At 29.7% G+C, this 17095-nt stretch overlaps 1 protein-coding gene across 3 annotated transcripts in view; it reads right to left on the bottom strand.

The window, feature by feature from the left end:
• LOC122514250 (ras-specific guanine nucleotide-releasing factor 2-like) overlaps positions 1-16713 on the bottom strand; it is a 46774-nt gene extending 30061 nt beyond the window's left edge. For all 3 annotated transcript variants that reach the window (XM_043630960.1, XM_043630963.1, XM_043630961.1), the window contains exons 1-5: positions 16419-16713; positions 14865-14924; positions 14731-14786; positions 13191-13321; positions 12077-12193 (exon numbers count right to left, since the gene is read on the bottom strand). In XM_043630960.1, coding sequence (XP_043486895.1) covers positions 12077-12193; positions 13191-13321; positions 14731-14786; positions 14865-14887 — 327 coding nt within the window. In that variant the 5' untranslated portion in view covers positions 14888-14924; positions 16419-16713. The remainder of the gene's footprint in view (positions 1-12076; positions 12194-13190; positions 13322-14730; positions 14787-14864; positions 14925-16418) is intronic.
• Positions 16714-17095: the final 382 nt, after the last annotated feature.

The raw sequence follows: 17095 nt of genomic DNA, 5'->3' as shown, positions 1-17095 counted from the left end.
TTGATTGCTCTCGTTGCGAATGAAGACGCGAATACGATTTTCATTCTCGTACCAAAACGTTACGTACGTTCATCGATTTCCCTATAAGCACGAATTGAAAGTATCAATATTTAACCAGCCGTTAATAAAGATCAAACGCAATGATTAAACGTTTTAATTAATATTCGACGTGATAACGAATTCGAATTATATTATGAATATATTTTTCTTTTTTTTTTCTTTTTTTTTTTTATTAATATCTATTTAAATATAATAATAGCAATAGATTTAAATTAATAGTACTACTTTCCTCTGTATTATATATCTCCCAATGATATTATTAATTATTACACAATACTATTATTTTATATCTTAACTTTTCGTTTCGTTCATCGGTTATCTAAATAAATTCTATAAACACAAAGAAATATAAAAGTAAATAAATGAAAATATTGAAATGATTTTGTTAGAGCGAAGCATTGTAACTCAGAGTTTTTCTATTATTTGATTTGAAAATTGAGAAGTAAAAAAATAGAAAAAAAAATGAGTAGTCATGTGTATTTCGAAAAAAAGGTAGTATCATGGAAAACACGGTCCACTAGCAAATTCTGGAGTGGAAAATATCAGGAAAAAGAAAAATAAAAAAAACAGAAATGCGAAGAGGGGTGGGAGGGAGGTAGGAAAATAAATACAAGTTTTTTTTATTACCATTTGTATGGGGAAAATGAAAAGCACGTAACGTGGATGGCTTTGTGTTGAAAGAGTTAAATTCGCTAGACCTCTCCCTCCCTCCCCTCCCCCAGTCTCCTTCTCTTCTCGTACAGTTAGTTTTTTTGTTTTTTCCAATGACCAGTCGAAAACAGTCGAGAAGGGCATCTCTTGCGTGCAAATTTATCGTACCGAAGCGTGAAAATTCCATTTTCTCTTACTCACCGTAAAACTTCCATTATCCTTACTCGTCAGGAGTAGTAGTAGTAAGGTCAGGGGGCAATCGTTGCTTGCCCGTGCTTATATCCATCATCGATAACAGCCAATACATTTCCTTTACGCTATGCTAGGTCACAGGGAACGTAGCCAACCAAACGAACAAACGAATAGAATGACCGAACAAATGAACGAACGAGAGAATATGGTCGTAACGTCCAAAGAAATAATGTATCGATAACCTAGTGTTTTTTTTTTCTTTTTATTTTTTTCCAGATTATACACCGCCAAATGAAAAAATAGTAGTATAATATTTATATAATTCTATGCGTAGCTGTATCATTTAATTACTTTTAAACGAGATATGTTGATTTTTGTATGTTTTTTTTTCTTTTTTTTTTTAATTTAATTTGTCAAAATTTAAGAGGTATCTTGTAGAATTATATTTATTTACGTACGGATACGTTCGTAGCAAATATTTGTTTTGTCAAAATGTTATTCAAATAATTGAGAAATTACTTTTCGATAATATAATTTTATCATTAATTGATTTGCACGGAATTATTCTTTGAGAAGAAAAAAATAAAGAAGAAAACAAAATATGAATTAATAGAATAAACGGAAGAAATAAGATTTGAAGAATAGATACGAATAGGAATAAGATTTGAATAATGAATACGAAATATCTTTTCTTTTTATATTTTTTTTTAAAAAAGATACAAATTGTCGTGGAGAGAAACTTTGACAAAACTTTTCGTATTCGGCGCGTTTAAGGGGATAAGCTCTTCAATTCATGGAATATTTTTTACGACTAGACGGATATAATAAATGAAGGTGGGTGGGGGGTGGATGAAAATTTGATCGAAGTAAACTTATTTTCTACTTTTCTTCTTTCTCTCTCTCTCTGTCTACGCGAATACAAATGAGAAGGACGAAAATAGGGATGGCAGGACCGATGTACTCGAGTTTCAGATTTATCGTTCGCCCTTAAATAGATATACACGTTCTCATAACGGCCTTGACCTCATGGCCAATAAACCACTAAAGTGACCCATCCGAGACGTTGTCAAGATTTCACAAGCGAATCTTCAATCTTCATAATTTATCAAACGGTCTGACACATTCTCTGTGTCATCATCTCATATTACTTGGTATGCTCGTATGTTTCTAAGTGTATGTGTGTACGAGTCAATCAAAATTTTTATCTAAAATAACTCGTCTTGATTTCTCTCTTTCTCTCTCTCTCGAAAAAAAAAAATATAATAATTCCTTCGAGATTATATTGAAATATGACAATAGAAAAAACGAATGCACAAACCAATAAAATAATATCATCCGTCAAAGAAGAAATAGAAAGCATTAACAAAAGCCCTTTGTAGTTCGTAGAAACTCATGAAAAATAAGGAACATAATATATTTTCTCTAATGAAAAATATAATTAAGTTCTTGCATATAACTTCCTACGATTATCAGAGCTAGGTTAAATTATGATATCAAATAATCATATTAAATTTACATCCCTTTGCGAGAACGTAAAAAAATTCTACCTCGGTATGAATAAAATTTTTTATTTTACCGATGCTTTTATCCTTTAAAATGTTGTACAATTTTTCTACGCGTTTTCTTGAGAATATAATAATTTTATATACAAGGAATTATTTTTATTAATTTGTGTGTGTGTGTGTTTCCTGTATATATATTTAGTAGAAATTTAGTTCAAAGCATAAACAGAGGTAGACGAAAACTATTGCCTTGCATCATGCTTGGTAAACAAGCCACGTGTATTAGAATCATGTTATATGTTTATTGTTTAAATAGTTCAGAGAATATGTTTATTCGATAAGGCAAAGTGCAATCAAGCAAATATCATAGTTAATTTATGTTATCTATAATTAATATTAACATTATTTTAGAAGACAAAACAATTCTCTATTATTGTTCATTTAACCGAAATATAAATCAAATTCTCTTAACGTTATTGATATATTCATTAAAACTAAACCAATTAAATTGTCGTGTTTTGCGATTTAATGATTAGAAATGAAATCAATGCACCGAATCATTGATTTATAAAAATTCGAAAGATTAAAGGATGAGAAATCGAATTGTGTTTCCCTTTGACCATCTTTCCTAACTTCCTCGAGTTCTTTCATTTATTTCTAGTTTCTAGAACAGTTTGAAATTCTTGAAATTCTAGTGAATTACCTGAAGGCAATTCCTTACGGATCACAAACTATTTGACGTACTATAAATATATCTAACATAAGTTACTGCATTCCTATGACACGGACACATCTACGATCTAACAAAATGAAACTAAGAAACATTGTCATCTAACTTTTATCCTTTTTCTATTATAGAAAATCGTTAATTATCTATTATTCGATCGACTTGTATCGGTTTAAAACATGGCAAACAATTTTACGTAAATTAATTTAAACGTCAATGTTTCTTATAATTTAAGTATAATCAATCTAATTGCAATTAAAAACTTTGTCGTTTAGTATTTTTTCTTTCTTTCTTTCTTTTTCTTCACTATCGTTGAATTTCCGACGCGTTTACTCGACTTTTTAATTCCTTTTTTTATTCTCGAAAAAAAGAAAGAAAAAGAGAAACCTTTTAACACGATTATTCGATCACGAAATCGTGTCTGTCTGTATGTGTGTGTGTGTACGTCTGCGTGATAAATACTTAAACGAATGGAAGGAAAAAAAAAAGTTTGATGAGTAGTTAACGTGTTAACGAAAGCAACGACGAGAAAGAAGACGACGACGGGTATGACGTTTCAAAGTTAAAAAATTGAATTTCCTTTCTTATTCACGATAAAATGTTGATTAAACTTTTAAGATAACTAGTCAAACGAGTAACGAGACTTTAAGAATCTACCATACAACGAAGAAGAATATACCTCCTGAGAGTGCTTTTTTTTTACTCCTTCGTTCGGAATTAAAAAGTAACACGTTGATCGAAGAAAAGGATAAAAAGGGATTTCGAATTATTTCTACAAAAACCACCCTTTAAACCAACCAACCAATCAACCTTTTAACAATGTCGTGTAACTTTCAAAGTAAAATTATCAAAACTGATCTAAAATCATTGCTTCAAACTAAAACGAAGAATTTGTTTCCTTATTATTTTATATTTTTGTTTTTTTTTTTTTTTTATTTTTTAACATATTACAATTATATTGAAATAATTTTTGGGACTTAGAGGATCGAATTCAAACAAAAATAATTTCTATACGAAACTTCAATTCTAGTAAATCGAACTTGGAATTTTTTATTCAACAATTTTTGATAAGTAAAAATTTTCTAATGAACGCGTAAATCAATCTTATATTTTAATATTTAATTAATTTAATATTCATATCGCCTACGCGCATTTTTGATAATTACAACGTCATACAATGGTCTAATAATATATTTTTAATTCCAAACGCAATGAAAATATATAAAGATAATAAAATAAAAATATGAAAAATGTCAGTTTATTAAAACACGCGCAGTCAAAGGAATTTTTTGATTATTTCCTAATTAAATTACTTTTCATAATCAAATTTATTATTATTATTATTATTTTTAAATTAGAATTTTCTCTTTATGATTCCAACTAGAAATTATTTTTTATCCAGATTTTCAAGAATTTCTACCAATTTCATTTTAATGTTTCGATAATTATTAAAAACGTACGATCTAGTTGTTGCAAAAAAAAAATTAAAAATGAAATATACTTTTTCCGAATTATTTTCTTATTTTAAAAATTCGATTTTAGATTTTGCAATGTAAAATAATTAAAAACGAGAGAAAAAAAGAAGATAATAGAGGAAGAGAGATTGTCTGATTTCATTTATAAATAAATAGGAAAATGGCATGTGTGTGTGTGTGTGTGTGTGTGTGAAAAAGTTTGTTATAAAAGTATACTGAAAGTTATGGTGAAAAGTTGAATCGATCGATTGACGAATTCATAAACAATCCCACTCAGATTAAAAAACCATTTTACCCAAAAAATTCGTCCCGTCGTCAGCAATAATATTAAATTTAAATTCATTTCCATTTTCATTAGCGTGTTTTTCTTCCATTTCGTGTACATGAGCGATATATTTTCAACTTTGAAAAATTTTATGAATGCATTTTAGTAACCCCCACCCCCTACCGTCTAATTTCTTCCATTTTTTTGTTTTTATTGTTGTTGCTGTTATTCCCGTTTATATCCTTTGTTCTGATACGTTGCAACGTCGGGAATATTTTATTCACGGTACTCGGTGTTATTTCATTTTTCGTTTCATTCTTTTTTTATTTTGGAAAGAAAAAGGGAAATAAAAATAGATTAAGAAAAAAAAATAACGAAGAGAACAAGAAATAAATTATTTCTTAGAATTCATTTTTACGAGAACTGAATCAACAAAATCTACAGCTTTGTAAGCTACGAAGAATGAAAATAATTTTCTTTGGATGTATATATACGTTGTTGTTTTATTTTCCTTTTATTACACCATAAAGAAGGAATAAAAATATAGATTATATTAATAATACATTTCTATTGTTTTTTTTTTTATTACACTGGAATTTATGAGAACGATGAAAAACAAAGTTAATCAAATTTAATTGAAATAAGAGGTACAAAAGTTCCTCTTGAATTTGTCCGAACGTTAAAGAAAATTCTCTTATCGTATATACTTTTTCAAATAAATAAATTTGTTTTTTGTCAAAGAATATATCACAGTGATACAAATTTACATGATTATTGGAAACAAGATTTATTATAATAATATCTTGATAGAAGACTGATAATAACGTGACCATAACGTTATATTTAAATACAAAAATATCATTCAATAAATCTTTCGTTATAAATAAAATCAAATTAATATCAATTTCTCGTACATACGTTTGATTTGACTTTAATTAAATTAAACAAATGTTTTAATGAATTAAATTTTCCCAAAGATATTATATATATAACTTTAATGATGAATAATTAAAAACCATAGAAACGATGTAAGAAAACGTTTACGTAGTGAATTAAATAATAGTGGAAAGTTTGAATTCATCTTGAAACATTTCTCTTTCTAATTGTCCATCTCCATGATTCTCGAGTTATAGCAATTTCGAGTAAGCCGTGCGAAAACTTCATTTATTGCACCGTAATTTCCCCATAACGTTGAAGTAAGGGTAATCAGAAAGCAATCCTTTTGGGTCGTAATGTGTCATCCTAGTAATAAAGGTAAGGCATAAGTCCGCCAGCATGCTCTGCTCTTGGATAGGCCAAGTCGTAAAAGGGTATAAACTAGATGGTTCCGTGTAAAAACGGGGAAACCACTAAAAAATGCATTTGTTGTTAAATCGCATCAGACACACATAGATAACAAACCAGCTTTTTCACACACGTCTGATCATAACGTTTATACTAAACCTAACGATAGCTTATTTTTATCCAAACGACAGTTTAGATTAAACTGTCGAACGATCTTTGATATCAATTTTTACGAAACATTTTTCCTTTCGCGATAATTAAAATTATTTAAACAGGTAGTTCAGTAGCGAATCTTTAATTAATTTATGTTTACCCTAAGAAATACGTTTTTAAAATGCGAGAGTTGTTGCTCGAGGGAGTGTCGAAAGTGTGGAAGGGAAAAGAAAAAAAGAAAAAAGAAAATGGTGAACTGGGCCTCCTTATTACTGGGTTGGGAAAGGGAGATAGAAAAAAAGGACAAACGAACCCGAAGGTTATTTTCTTTCTCTTTCTCTCTCTCTCTCATTTGATCTCTTTCTATTTGACTCATAAGTAAGATAGAGGACAATGGCGTCGTTAGACAATAGCACTGTGAAACTGACGTGTAAGTAAGTACTTCGACGCAAGAAAAAGAGACAACGACATTGACTGCATTCATTGTTCTTCACTTCAACGTGTTACGACGCCTTCAAGGTTCTCTTGTCAGCCATTGATTTATCAGAACTTCGTCAAGATGGCTGATATAGACAATTTTTCAAGATTTCTACGATATGTTTTGTAATTTATTTTTTCGATACGTGTGAACGCTCATATTATAATTTATTATATTTTTCATAGATTTAGAAATAGCAAACACAAAAAATAGAAAATTATTTGTTCGTATTAAATATTTCTTACCATCGAAATTTTGGATCATATTCATTTCCGACGCGTATCATTTTAGACGCTAAAATTAGGAAAAATTCGATCGAAGGAAAAATGACTGGATAGGTGATTGTCGAGGAAATATTAGAAAAATAAATAAATAAAAAAAAAGAAAAAAAGTAGTCTCGGGTAGATTGTCATCTTCCTGGGTGTTCGAAAAAAAGGGGAAGAAGTGGATGGATGTATCTCGTGCGACCTTTTAAAGAAAAAAATCGATGATGCTTTTACTCGCGACGCGTTAACATTGCATCCTCTCTTCCCTCCGCTAAACTTCTCCCTTTTCCCACATTCGCTATCTCCCTTATTTAACCCTTTTTCTTTCTCTCTCTCACTCAAAACTCACTCATTCTCTCGTCTTTATCTTTCTCTACCATTTTCTCGTCGTTTTTAAATGGTTGCTAGCACGTCGTTCGTTTGCGTTTCAAAAACTCGACGATGAACGTACAAGTATTCAAAGAGAAATGCAGAAAGTGCATTCGAACCAACGTCAAGTTCTTTTTATCCGTCGCATTTTGTTTTGGTATTAGTTAACGCACAGCACACACTGTGTTTGCTTTTATGATACTCCTCTAACGTGTTACAGATATGTCAAACTCGTCGAAATGACTAAAATGTTTTTTTCAGTACAGTTTCTACGGATCACTTTACAATTTTTTTCACAACAAATCTTTCTACTAACGTTCTGACTAGTATCACGTAGGGATTCATCTATATTGTGCACGTATATGCACGAGTATGCGTGTAGTTGTTTATTACTCACGATAGAAACAAAGTGCAAGATATAAAAAATATGATCTCTACGAGATCCAGTTTTTATTTATTTTCTTTCTTTTTTTTTTCTTTTCTTTTCTTTTTCCTTGACGTTTACCTCGTTCATTTTTTTCTCTTTATCATTTTTCTATAAGTTTCTAATTTCTCATATATATATACAGGTATTTACGTACACGCACATAACATATATTTTATCATAACGTATTCTTCACCTTACTTTTTTTTCTTCTTTATTATCTTAGAATTTTTCTACGAATTTCTTATCTCTCGTATATAAACTCGCATACTCTTGCATGTTGCACGATGCGACGATACGCGTACACGTATTTTCTTCGAAAAATAAATTGCAGGAAAATTGGAAAAAGATGTAAAAAATATTTTTGGTAATATAATTTATGACAATTTCTTTTTTATTAATACAAATTGTTATCGTAGCAATATAAAATTTGTTTTCGTTGTAAATGTGCAACGCGTGTATCTCGTTTATAGAGTAAAAATTCAAGTATATCGAATTTCAATAATGTGTTCAAATATTGTGAACACCGAATTCTGATTGAAGATATTTTGTAATTTTGGTACACGATGATATCAAATTTCTGTTTTTTTTTCTTTTTTACATATATCGATAAATGTACGTCGATAATATTTCAAATGAATTTATCTGTGATACGTTTGCAAATTGTAAAAGTTTGAGTATTTGCAACGGTGTAAAATTCTAATATCAAAAAAATGTTATAATTTTTGTTAAATAGCGATGAATACCAATTACCTGCATTATTTAACGTTTATTTAAATACGTAATAAAAAAAGAAACAAACAAAAAAAATAACACATTTCATCGTAAATGCAAATCTAACATAAATATATAAATTTATCAACCGGGAGACAAATGCAAAATGCAATACGCAAAATGCGATTGGAAGAAAATATCGAATACGAGGAGAAAAAACATTGAAATCGGTGACGAATGAAAATGAGAATACGTTTCAAAATGTGGGAATAAAATTTTCAATAATTTATTTCTTCCCTCCGTCCCCGACCCATATGTAAAAACGTATACATTCTAAATGTAAATTTTAACATATTATATGATTAAAAAAAGATTAAGTATCGCGTCAAATTCAACGTGTATTTCACACGCACACACACACAAAACTGTTCGTCTTCTTAAAGGAGAAATTATCGTGTAAAACAAAGAAATCCTTCTAACGTCACGATACACACACACACACACACACACGTACATACCTTTTTATCTCTCCACCTTTTCTTCCCCCTCCCCCGAAAGAAAAATAAATAGAAAGGAAAAAAAGTTTTTCTTTTTTCTTCTTCTTATTCTTTTTTTTTTCTTTCTAGAAACAAACAAGTTTGCGGAATGATCGATCAACAAGTTGGCAAGATAAAACGTTTTCTTAGCCGTATAGATGGGGGAACAAAAATGATGGATCGTAATTTGATAAGCAAATTTGTAAACGGGTTTTCCCTTTTCTTTCTATTTTTTTTTTTATGGGGAATGCAACGAGTTTCTTTATCGTCGTTGTCGTAGTTTCACGGAAAAGGAATAAAGAAAAATACGTCGCGGGGGTCGGGGGTAGGAAGATGTAGAGGAGAAGGGGAATGAAATTTGCATCGAAATCAATCTAACATAAGAAAAGATATTTCAATTTATTCCTAAAATTCCATCGTATACGCGCGTATTTCATTTTTCTTTATTCCTTTCGATAGAAATCATCTAAGTCGTGTATCCCCGTACTTTTTCTTTTTATATTTTTTTTTTTTTTTTTTTTTTGAAAGATAAACACTATCCGTTCGATCTGTAATTCAAGATAAAATATACTCGTCTATATATGTATATGTATATGTATATATATATATATATATATATCATAACGAACGATCAATAACCGTCTTTCAATTTGTCAGGGAAATGTTTGATCGCGCTAGATGTCGATAACTCGATTTCTACACAGCTTACGGAAATGTTCAGCGTATATATCGAAACGTGATTGACGAAAGTACGATTATAAATCGATACTCGATTGCGTTTAAGCTTCGAAAACGAGCTATTAATCGGATATATCAGACAGAGGCAACGATTTTTCTTGTTATGCTTCTGTCCTTTAAAATCATTTACCTACGACAATCAATATCTTTTTCTTTTTTTATAGTTTTTTATTTTTTCCTCCAACCCAACAATATTATTTTCCTCTTTAAACTCGTTCAATATTTCGATAACATATCTATGAAATATATGTTTTATATTATTATTATTATTATTATAATAATAATAATAATAGTAATATATGACGTAAATTTATTCGTAGTATAACAGGATTTAGGTAAAACCACATAATGTATGCATAACATCACGAAATACGCGTAAACTTTCGATAAAAGCTTTCAAAATAATACCACAGTATGATAACAAGATCTCCAACGAGCAATCGATCGTGACGAAAATTTTACGTTATTTTAAAATCGTGTAAAAATTTTTGAACGTTGACTGACCCACCCCCCCTTGACGATTTATTACATTCATTTTTATTTCTTATGAAAATCATAAAACGTTCGAATAGAATTCAAGAATACGAAATCTTAAATAAATTAACATTGATTTGTAGATTGAAAACAAATTGACAATGTGGATAAAATATCGATTGAGATTTGAAATTGTCAGGGGAATCTCGATGAAATATCGCGAATGAAATTGTCACCGAGTGATAACTATACTGATCAGACGTAGAAACACTTGATCGAATTGATTTGATTGGTCGGACAAGTTCCTCGACGTTGAATAGTACTCGTCGAATCATTCGAAAATGTAGAAAAATAGAAGAAAAGTAGAGTTAACGAAAGACAATCATTTTGTTTTTCTTCTTTTTAAGGAATGTAATCTTCTTTGCAGTGCAAAGAAAAACTATTGTTTAAATGAGACAGCGAGATTTGAATTCACAGTAGGTAGATATACTTTTATTAGGGGAAAATTTTACCCTCGAATTTTACCATTGCGCAGGAACATTAAAATAACTACATAAAAATTAAAAGAATATTAAAATGAGAACGTTATAATTGTAAATTTTATTGATTAGATGGATTATTCCCTTTATACACATGCGTAACGTATGTGAAAGTCATATAAACAATTTTCAATAAAAGTAATTTTCTAGAGGACAATGACTCAGTCTAACGGGAGACTTCGAAGAGGAGGGTACTCCGATCATATATTCCGATCTTTTAAACAACAATGAACACTTGCATCGATTAATTAACATAATCTAATGTATTTTGTATATAATACTTGGACATTCTATAGAGTGCTTTGCTAAGGATCGTAAAAAAAGAATGACCAATCGATAGACATAAAAAAAATCAAATATTCTTTTTGCTTTTACCAACATATACGATGTTAAACTACAAACGTTACCTGTACATTATTTTCGTATCTGTTTAATTCACTTGTTATAGATAAAGCTTTTTAATTAAAAAATTGAATTAAATTGTTCATTGATTTTTATGTAATTTTTGTATATATTCAATCACGATATATAATTATGATTAATTATATTATTAATTAACTTATAATTTTATTATTTCATTTCTAGCATTAAAAGGTACGATAATTAATATCGATTATTTATCTATTTTCGTTATTTGAAATATTTTATTCTATGGTATTTGATATAGGATAATTAATTCGATAAATTTAGCCATCTGTGATTTCCACAATTCTACTTTTTGAAAGGACTATAGAAATACGATTAGCAAACGTATTCCAACGAGAAATATTAAATCGTGCAGATTTTATAGAACTTGTTTAATCATGTATATTCGTTATTCGTCGATAATTTTTTCCCCAGTAATAATGGAATATTTTATCAATGAAATATTTAAAAAAGAAAAAAGAAAAAAGAAAAAAGAAAAAATAAAAGCAGAAAAATCTGCAGTGGAATTCGTTACGTTTATACGATATAAATATTTTAATCTTATCGGTTTTAATAATTTTTCGTAAATCGATATACGAACTATCGACTAACACACATTGTATAATAAAATATAGTATTTAAAAAATATAAATAAATTATTGTGAAACAGAAAAAGAAACGAGTTCCACTTTACCAGTATCTCTTTAATCAAATTTCTTTGTAACATCTTGACTTTTTCTTTTTTAAATTTTTGTCCATCGAATGGAGATTTTTTTGGGGAGACGTTTTCGAAGTAAATTGATTACAAAAGAAATAATACGTACTTGTTTATCCGGTTCTTTGCCTTTAGCGGTGATGAGACGATTGCAATAGCAGCCCTCTAGCAAAATGACGCCACTTGGTCGCGAACAAGTGTCGTTTTCGTAATAGAATAACAGATTCTGAAACACCAAGTATCAAACAACCATTGATATCAATTTCTTTCAGTTTTCTATAGGGTTTCCAATTATACGATTTTACGATTATAATTGAAAATATAAATTCTTTCAGTTTACGATCGTTGCCATTAAATTAATCAAATGACTTTTTCAAAAAAATAACATAATTTATTATTAATAGAAATAATTAAATTTTACAACTGATTCTCAATTGGTTTCTTTTTCCTTTATTTTTTTCTTCGGTATAATAGCAAAGTCAGAGTTCGTATTCTTTAAAATCGAATCTTATAGTCGGTTTTCGATTTGATAATGTTGAAGGTTAGTTAAAATATATTCAACGAACACACACACGCGAGATGTTATTTTAAGCTGTTTTACAACTTAAACTGAACCGGTTTTAATTAATTTAACTAACAATAAATACGTTTCTTTGATTACGAAGGTAGTTCATTAGAAACATAAATAGTGAATAAACGTAATAACGTACTAATTAAGATAGAATTTCTAATTGCATTGTACTTTTTGTTCGGCACGAAGTTCTATTATTTTCTATCAATATTATTCTATAGTAATTTATACAAGTTTTTTGTTATTGTTGTATAATAACGAACGTTATAAGAGTACTTCTATCTCTTGTAGAAATTATTATCTAATAATTTTCATTGATATATCATCCAATTTTTGTCGAAGTTTATATCTCGATAAATCACACGTCACAAGTGTTGACTATTGGCTAGCAGGAAAAAAGAAAAAAAAGAGAAGCTCCCTCGTAAATCAGCTCCTCTTGGTTGCATAGATACATTTTCATGATCGATTTATTTGCGTAGTTCGGATGAATTTACTACCTACTTCCCCCCCTGTCCCCTTTTACAAACGTTTCTTTACATTATGGGTTTTTTCGTGATATGATAATACGTGGAAAAAAAAATACACACACACAGATACACATACACGTACAAAGTTGTATAATATGTTTTATAAAAATAATTAATTAAATTACCTGATACAAGACGAACCATCTTAATTGCCATTTTGCTGAATCAGCGGTTCGTTTGTGTAAATATCCGGTCATCGAATTATCAAAATGGGCTTTCTCCGAGAGCATCACTAGCTGTGAGTCGTTTATTCTCACTAAAAAAAAAAAAAACGTATACAACAAAATGAATAATTAGAATTGAATTCATATGATCTCGATGTGTGGTTACGAAAAAATGCATTCGTACATCTTGTCGAATTATTTCATTGTTCTATTATGTATTATTTTATTTTACTTATTATAGGTTTAATCAATAATACGAATGAAGAATAGTATGATATTTATATTGTTGAATATTGCAATGTGATACGAATTATATTCCCTATTGTCGAATTATTTGATTTATCATGCATTGTATTCTATATGCATTTACCGAATATTAATAATTTTTTTCTTTTTTTTTTTAATCTTTTTTTTTTCTTATAATTTGCGTAAATTTATTAATACGAAGAGGATAATTTTGTAGTTTTAATAGTTATAGTTTTGTTTATTTGAGAAATATTGTAAAATGGTGCGTTAAACGAAAATAAGAAGTTAAGAAAGCACGTCATCGTGGGAACGTAAAGTATACTACTAAAGTGCAATTTCACGCTTGGTTTCCGTTCGTTTGAACTAAGAATGGAAGAAACAAAAAAGGAAAAAGAACAAGGGAGAAAAAGAGAAAGAGTTAAATAAGGAAAAGGATCAACAACAAAATTGTTCTCCAGTCTTTGTTAAATCGTGGATTGTTCTTTTCAGCTCGTAGCTAAAAAAGAAAAAAAACACGCTAATGTAAGTTAGAATTAAAATGAAAATCTAATGAAAAATTTATATATTTTCATCTGATTTTTCTTTTATTATTTTTTTTTTACGTTTATGATTGCAATATAAGTGCAATATTCTTCGTCTTGGAATGAAAATTTTGTTGCGTCTTCGTCGATTTTTTCTAAAGAGATGAAATTAATTCAACATTTTAACGAATCAACATAATCTCATTTAAAGTCTATGCGTAAAAATGAAGACACACTATAATCCACGTCGTATAACAACGCTAAAAAATGGATTATAAATATAAAAAAAAAACAATCCTCTTTTTTATTTGCCGAAATTATTTTCCGAATGCAACCCTGATACAATATTTAATATTGGATATTCGGACAAACAATGCATCACCTAAATTCAGTATATTTTTCTGTGCTTCTATTTTTTGTATTATAAATCTCGTAAATAAAATATCGTTATTTTTATTTCTTTTTATTTGTTGTCTTCTACAGAATGTTCAATAATTTAATTTCTGGACGAATAACACATATGTATATCGCATATGTATATCGAATATTTTCAATATTTGATGTCTCGATAAATAAAATTCTTATGCATATTCAGTATTTTGCATTAAACATTTCAACATCATTTATTGATCAATCAAATATTGACCAATACGAATAACGTATTTAAAAAAAAAAAAAAAAGAAAAAAATAGGAGTACGCGTATTGCAGTATAATAAAATGATTAAAAACTCACCGGTTCTTTGCATCTTTGGGCTGAGCATGATCGAGGTAGACGTTAAAGTTCGTTTTCTTTGGGTGATTCTCAGATTAATGATTGTCCTGAATACCTTGTATACGATAATATGATCGTAAAAAAGAAGTTCTTACGATTGTTCCTGCAATCCTTCCATCGCTTACGATGATTTTAAACAATCAGATTGTCCTATACTGCAAATACAAGAAGAACAACAACAAAATTAATATTTTAACTTGGTCAATTCGTAGAAAAGAAACAAACTTGTCATCGTCGAATGTTATAAAGATTCCATTCAAAGACCATAATCTTCCCAATGATTTCTAACACTATTATGTAGATCCTCTTTGATCGAATCAAGCTTTGAGCATGGAAGATTATGAAGTCCAAATTAATCCGATTATCGAAAAGGGTGATTTCATTTCTATCGTTAAACGTGGCATATGGAGGTATCAAATAAACTATGATGATGATGATGATGGTGTGATGGTGATTAATTTAAATTTGATAAATTTTACCTAGAATTTTTAACATTTACGTATGAATCCATCGTTAACGAAGTTAAAATGAAAACAGATGATAATAATAATAATAATAATGATAATAATAATAATAATAATAATAATAATAATAACGATCTATAAAATTAATTATAATTTACATTTAATAATAATAATAATAATGATGATTATAATGATAATACATTATATTATTATGTATAATGAGAAAAACACCATCAAATGCGAGAGACAGATACGTATGATGAAATTATATACCCCGAGGCTATATGAATTTTCTTTCTCTGATTTTTTCTCTCTTTCTCTTTTTATTTTAAAACATTAACACGAAAAAGAATATTGAGAGTCTTAATATTTCGTGTTCTTATAAGTCGATAATAAAAATTTCAAGAGTCGTGAAATGAAAAGAACGTACGACGACGACTCGAGGACACCTTGGAAAAGGATCATCAAAAATTAAATAACTAAGCTGTTCGTGCTACGGTTTTTCTCACCTCAATAAAAAAAAAAAAAAAAACAAGTATGAATTTTTAAGATATATTCTTAGATGAGAAAAGAGAAGAGAACCACAAACAGAAAAAAGCACAAAACAGAAAAAGCAAAGTTGACGATGTTCCGTTTTTTCTTATTTTTTCTCTTTTTCATTTTATATATTATATTATATAGAAAATATTTTTCCCTCGCGGTTCGAGAGGGAATTGACGAAGCTTGGCAATTTCGAGTCTTGACTTTTCCTCAACCCTTTCATTCCTTCTCTTTTCATTTCTTTTTTTTTTTCTTTTTTGATCTATCTTTCTATCTTTCGTTCGTAAGGGAAAGAAAATTTCGAGCTGGCTATAGAAGAAAATGGAAAGTACGTTGAGACTAGGGGTCATCCCCTTATACAGGGGTGAAAACGTCCTCTCAAGTAAGAAAGATAGAAAATGAGAGAGAAAGTGGAAGAGAAAGAGAAAGATGATATATCCGGTAATCGGCCAATTTTCTTCCCACTTTCGTTAAATCTTTGCAGAAGGAAGATAAAGATTTAGATAGAGATAGAGAGAGAGAGAGAGAGAGAGAAATGGATAGAAAAAAGAATACGAAAATGATATGAAAATAAAAAAAAAAGAAAAGATTAAAAATATAAGAAAGTAAAGAAAGAAAGAAAGAAAGAGAGTTGAATTACGATACCTGGTGCGACTCGTCTTTCTTTCTCTCTCCTTCTAGCTCTCCTCCTAGCTCTCTGTAATGTCTATCCTGTTTCCCCGGCGTGCGTGTTTCCTCTTTGAATAATCGTCGAAGAAAAAAAAAAAGAGGAAGGGGAAGTAGAAGTAGGAGCTTTTGAAAAAGGGTTTTTTAAAAGAGGATAAGAAGAGGTAATAAGATTAGGAAGGGGGGAAAAATAAAACAAAAAAAGAGAGGGAGAGAGAGAGAGAAGGAAAAGAAGAAAAAAAAAGAAGAAAAAAAAAGAAGAAGGGGATAACTTATAGCAAAAAACAAACGACGATAAGAATAAAAATAAGAGTTACGATAAAAGTAAAAAAAGGGCTGAGAGGGAGGAGAGGAAAGAGAGGGAAAAGGGGGAGGGGTGTTCTTTTTAAGAACCTGTTGTTTGACTCGACGAGTTGGTAGATTTAAGAAGAAAAACGAAAGGCTCGTGACACGACGACGACGAAAGCCACGGCCACGAGGAGGAGGACGACGACAACAACAACGACGACGACGACGACGACGACGACGACGAAAACAACGAAAACAACGACGACGACGGCGACGACGACGGCGACGGCGACGACGACGGCGACGACGACGACGCTGGCAACGACGACGACGACGACGACGACGACGACGCTGGCGACGACGACGAC

This window comes from Polistes fuscatus, unplaced genomic scaffold, assembly GCF_010416935.1.
Source record: "Polistes fuscatus isolate 324 unplaced genomic scaffold, CU_Pfus_HIC Scaffold14, whole genome shotgun sequence".
Classification (NCBI taxonomy): Eukaryota; Metazoa; Arthropoda; class Insecta; order Hymenoptera; family Vespidae; genus Polistes; species Polistes fuscatus.
This window is presented reverse-complemented; position numbering and strand designations above follow the sequence as displayed.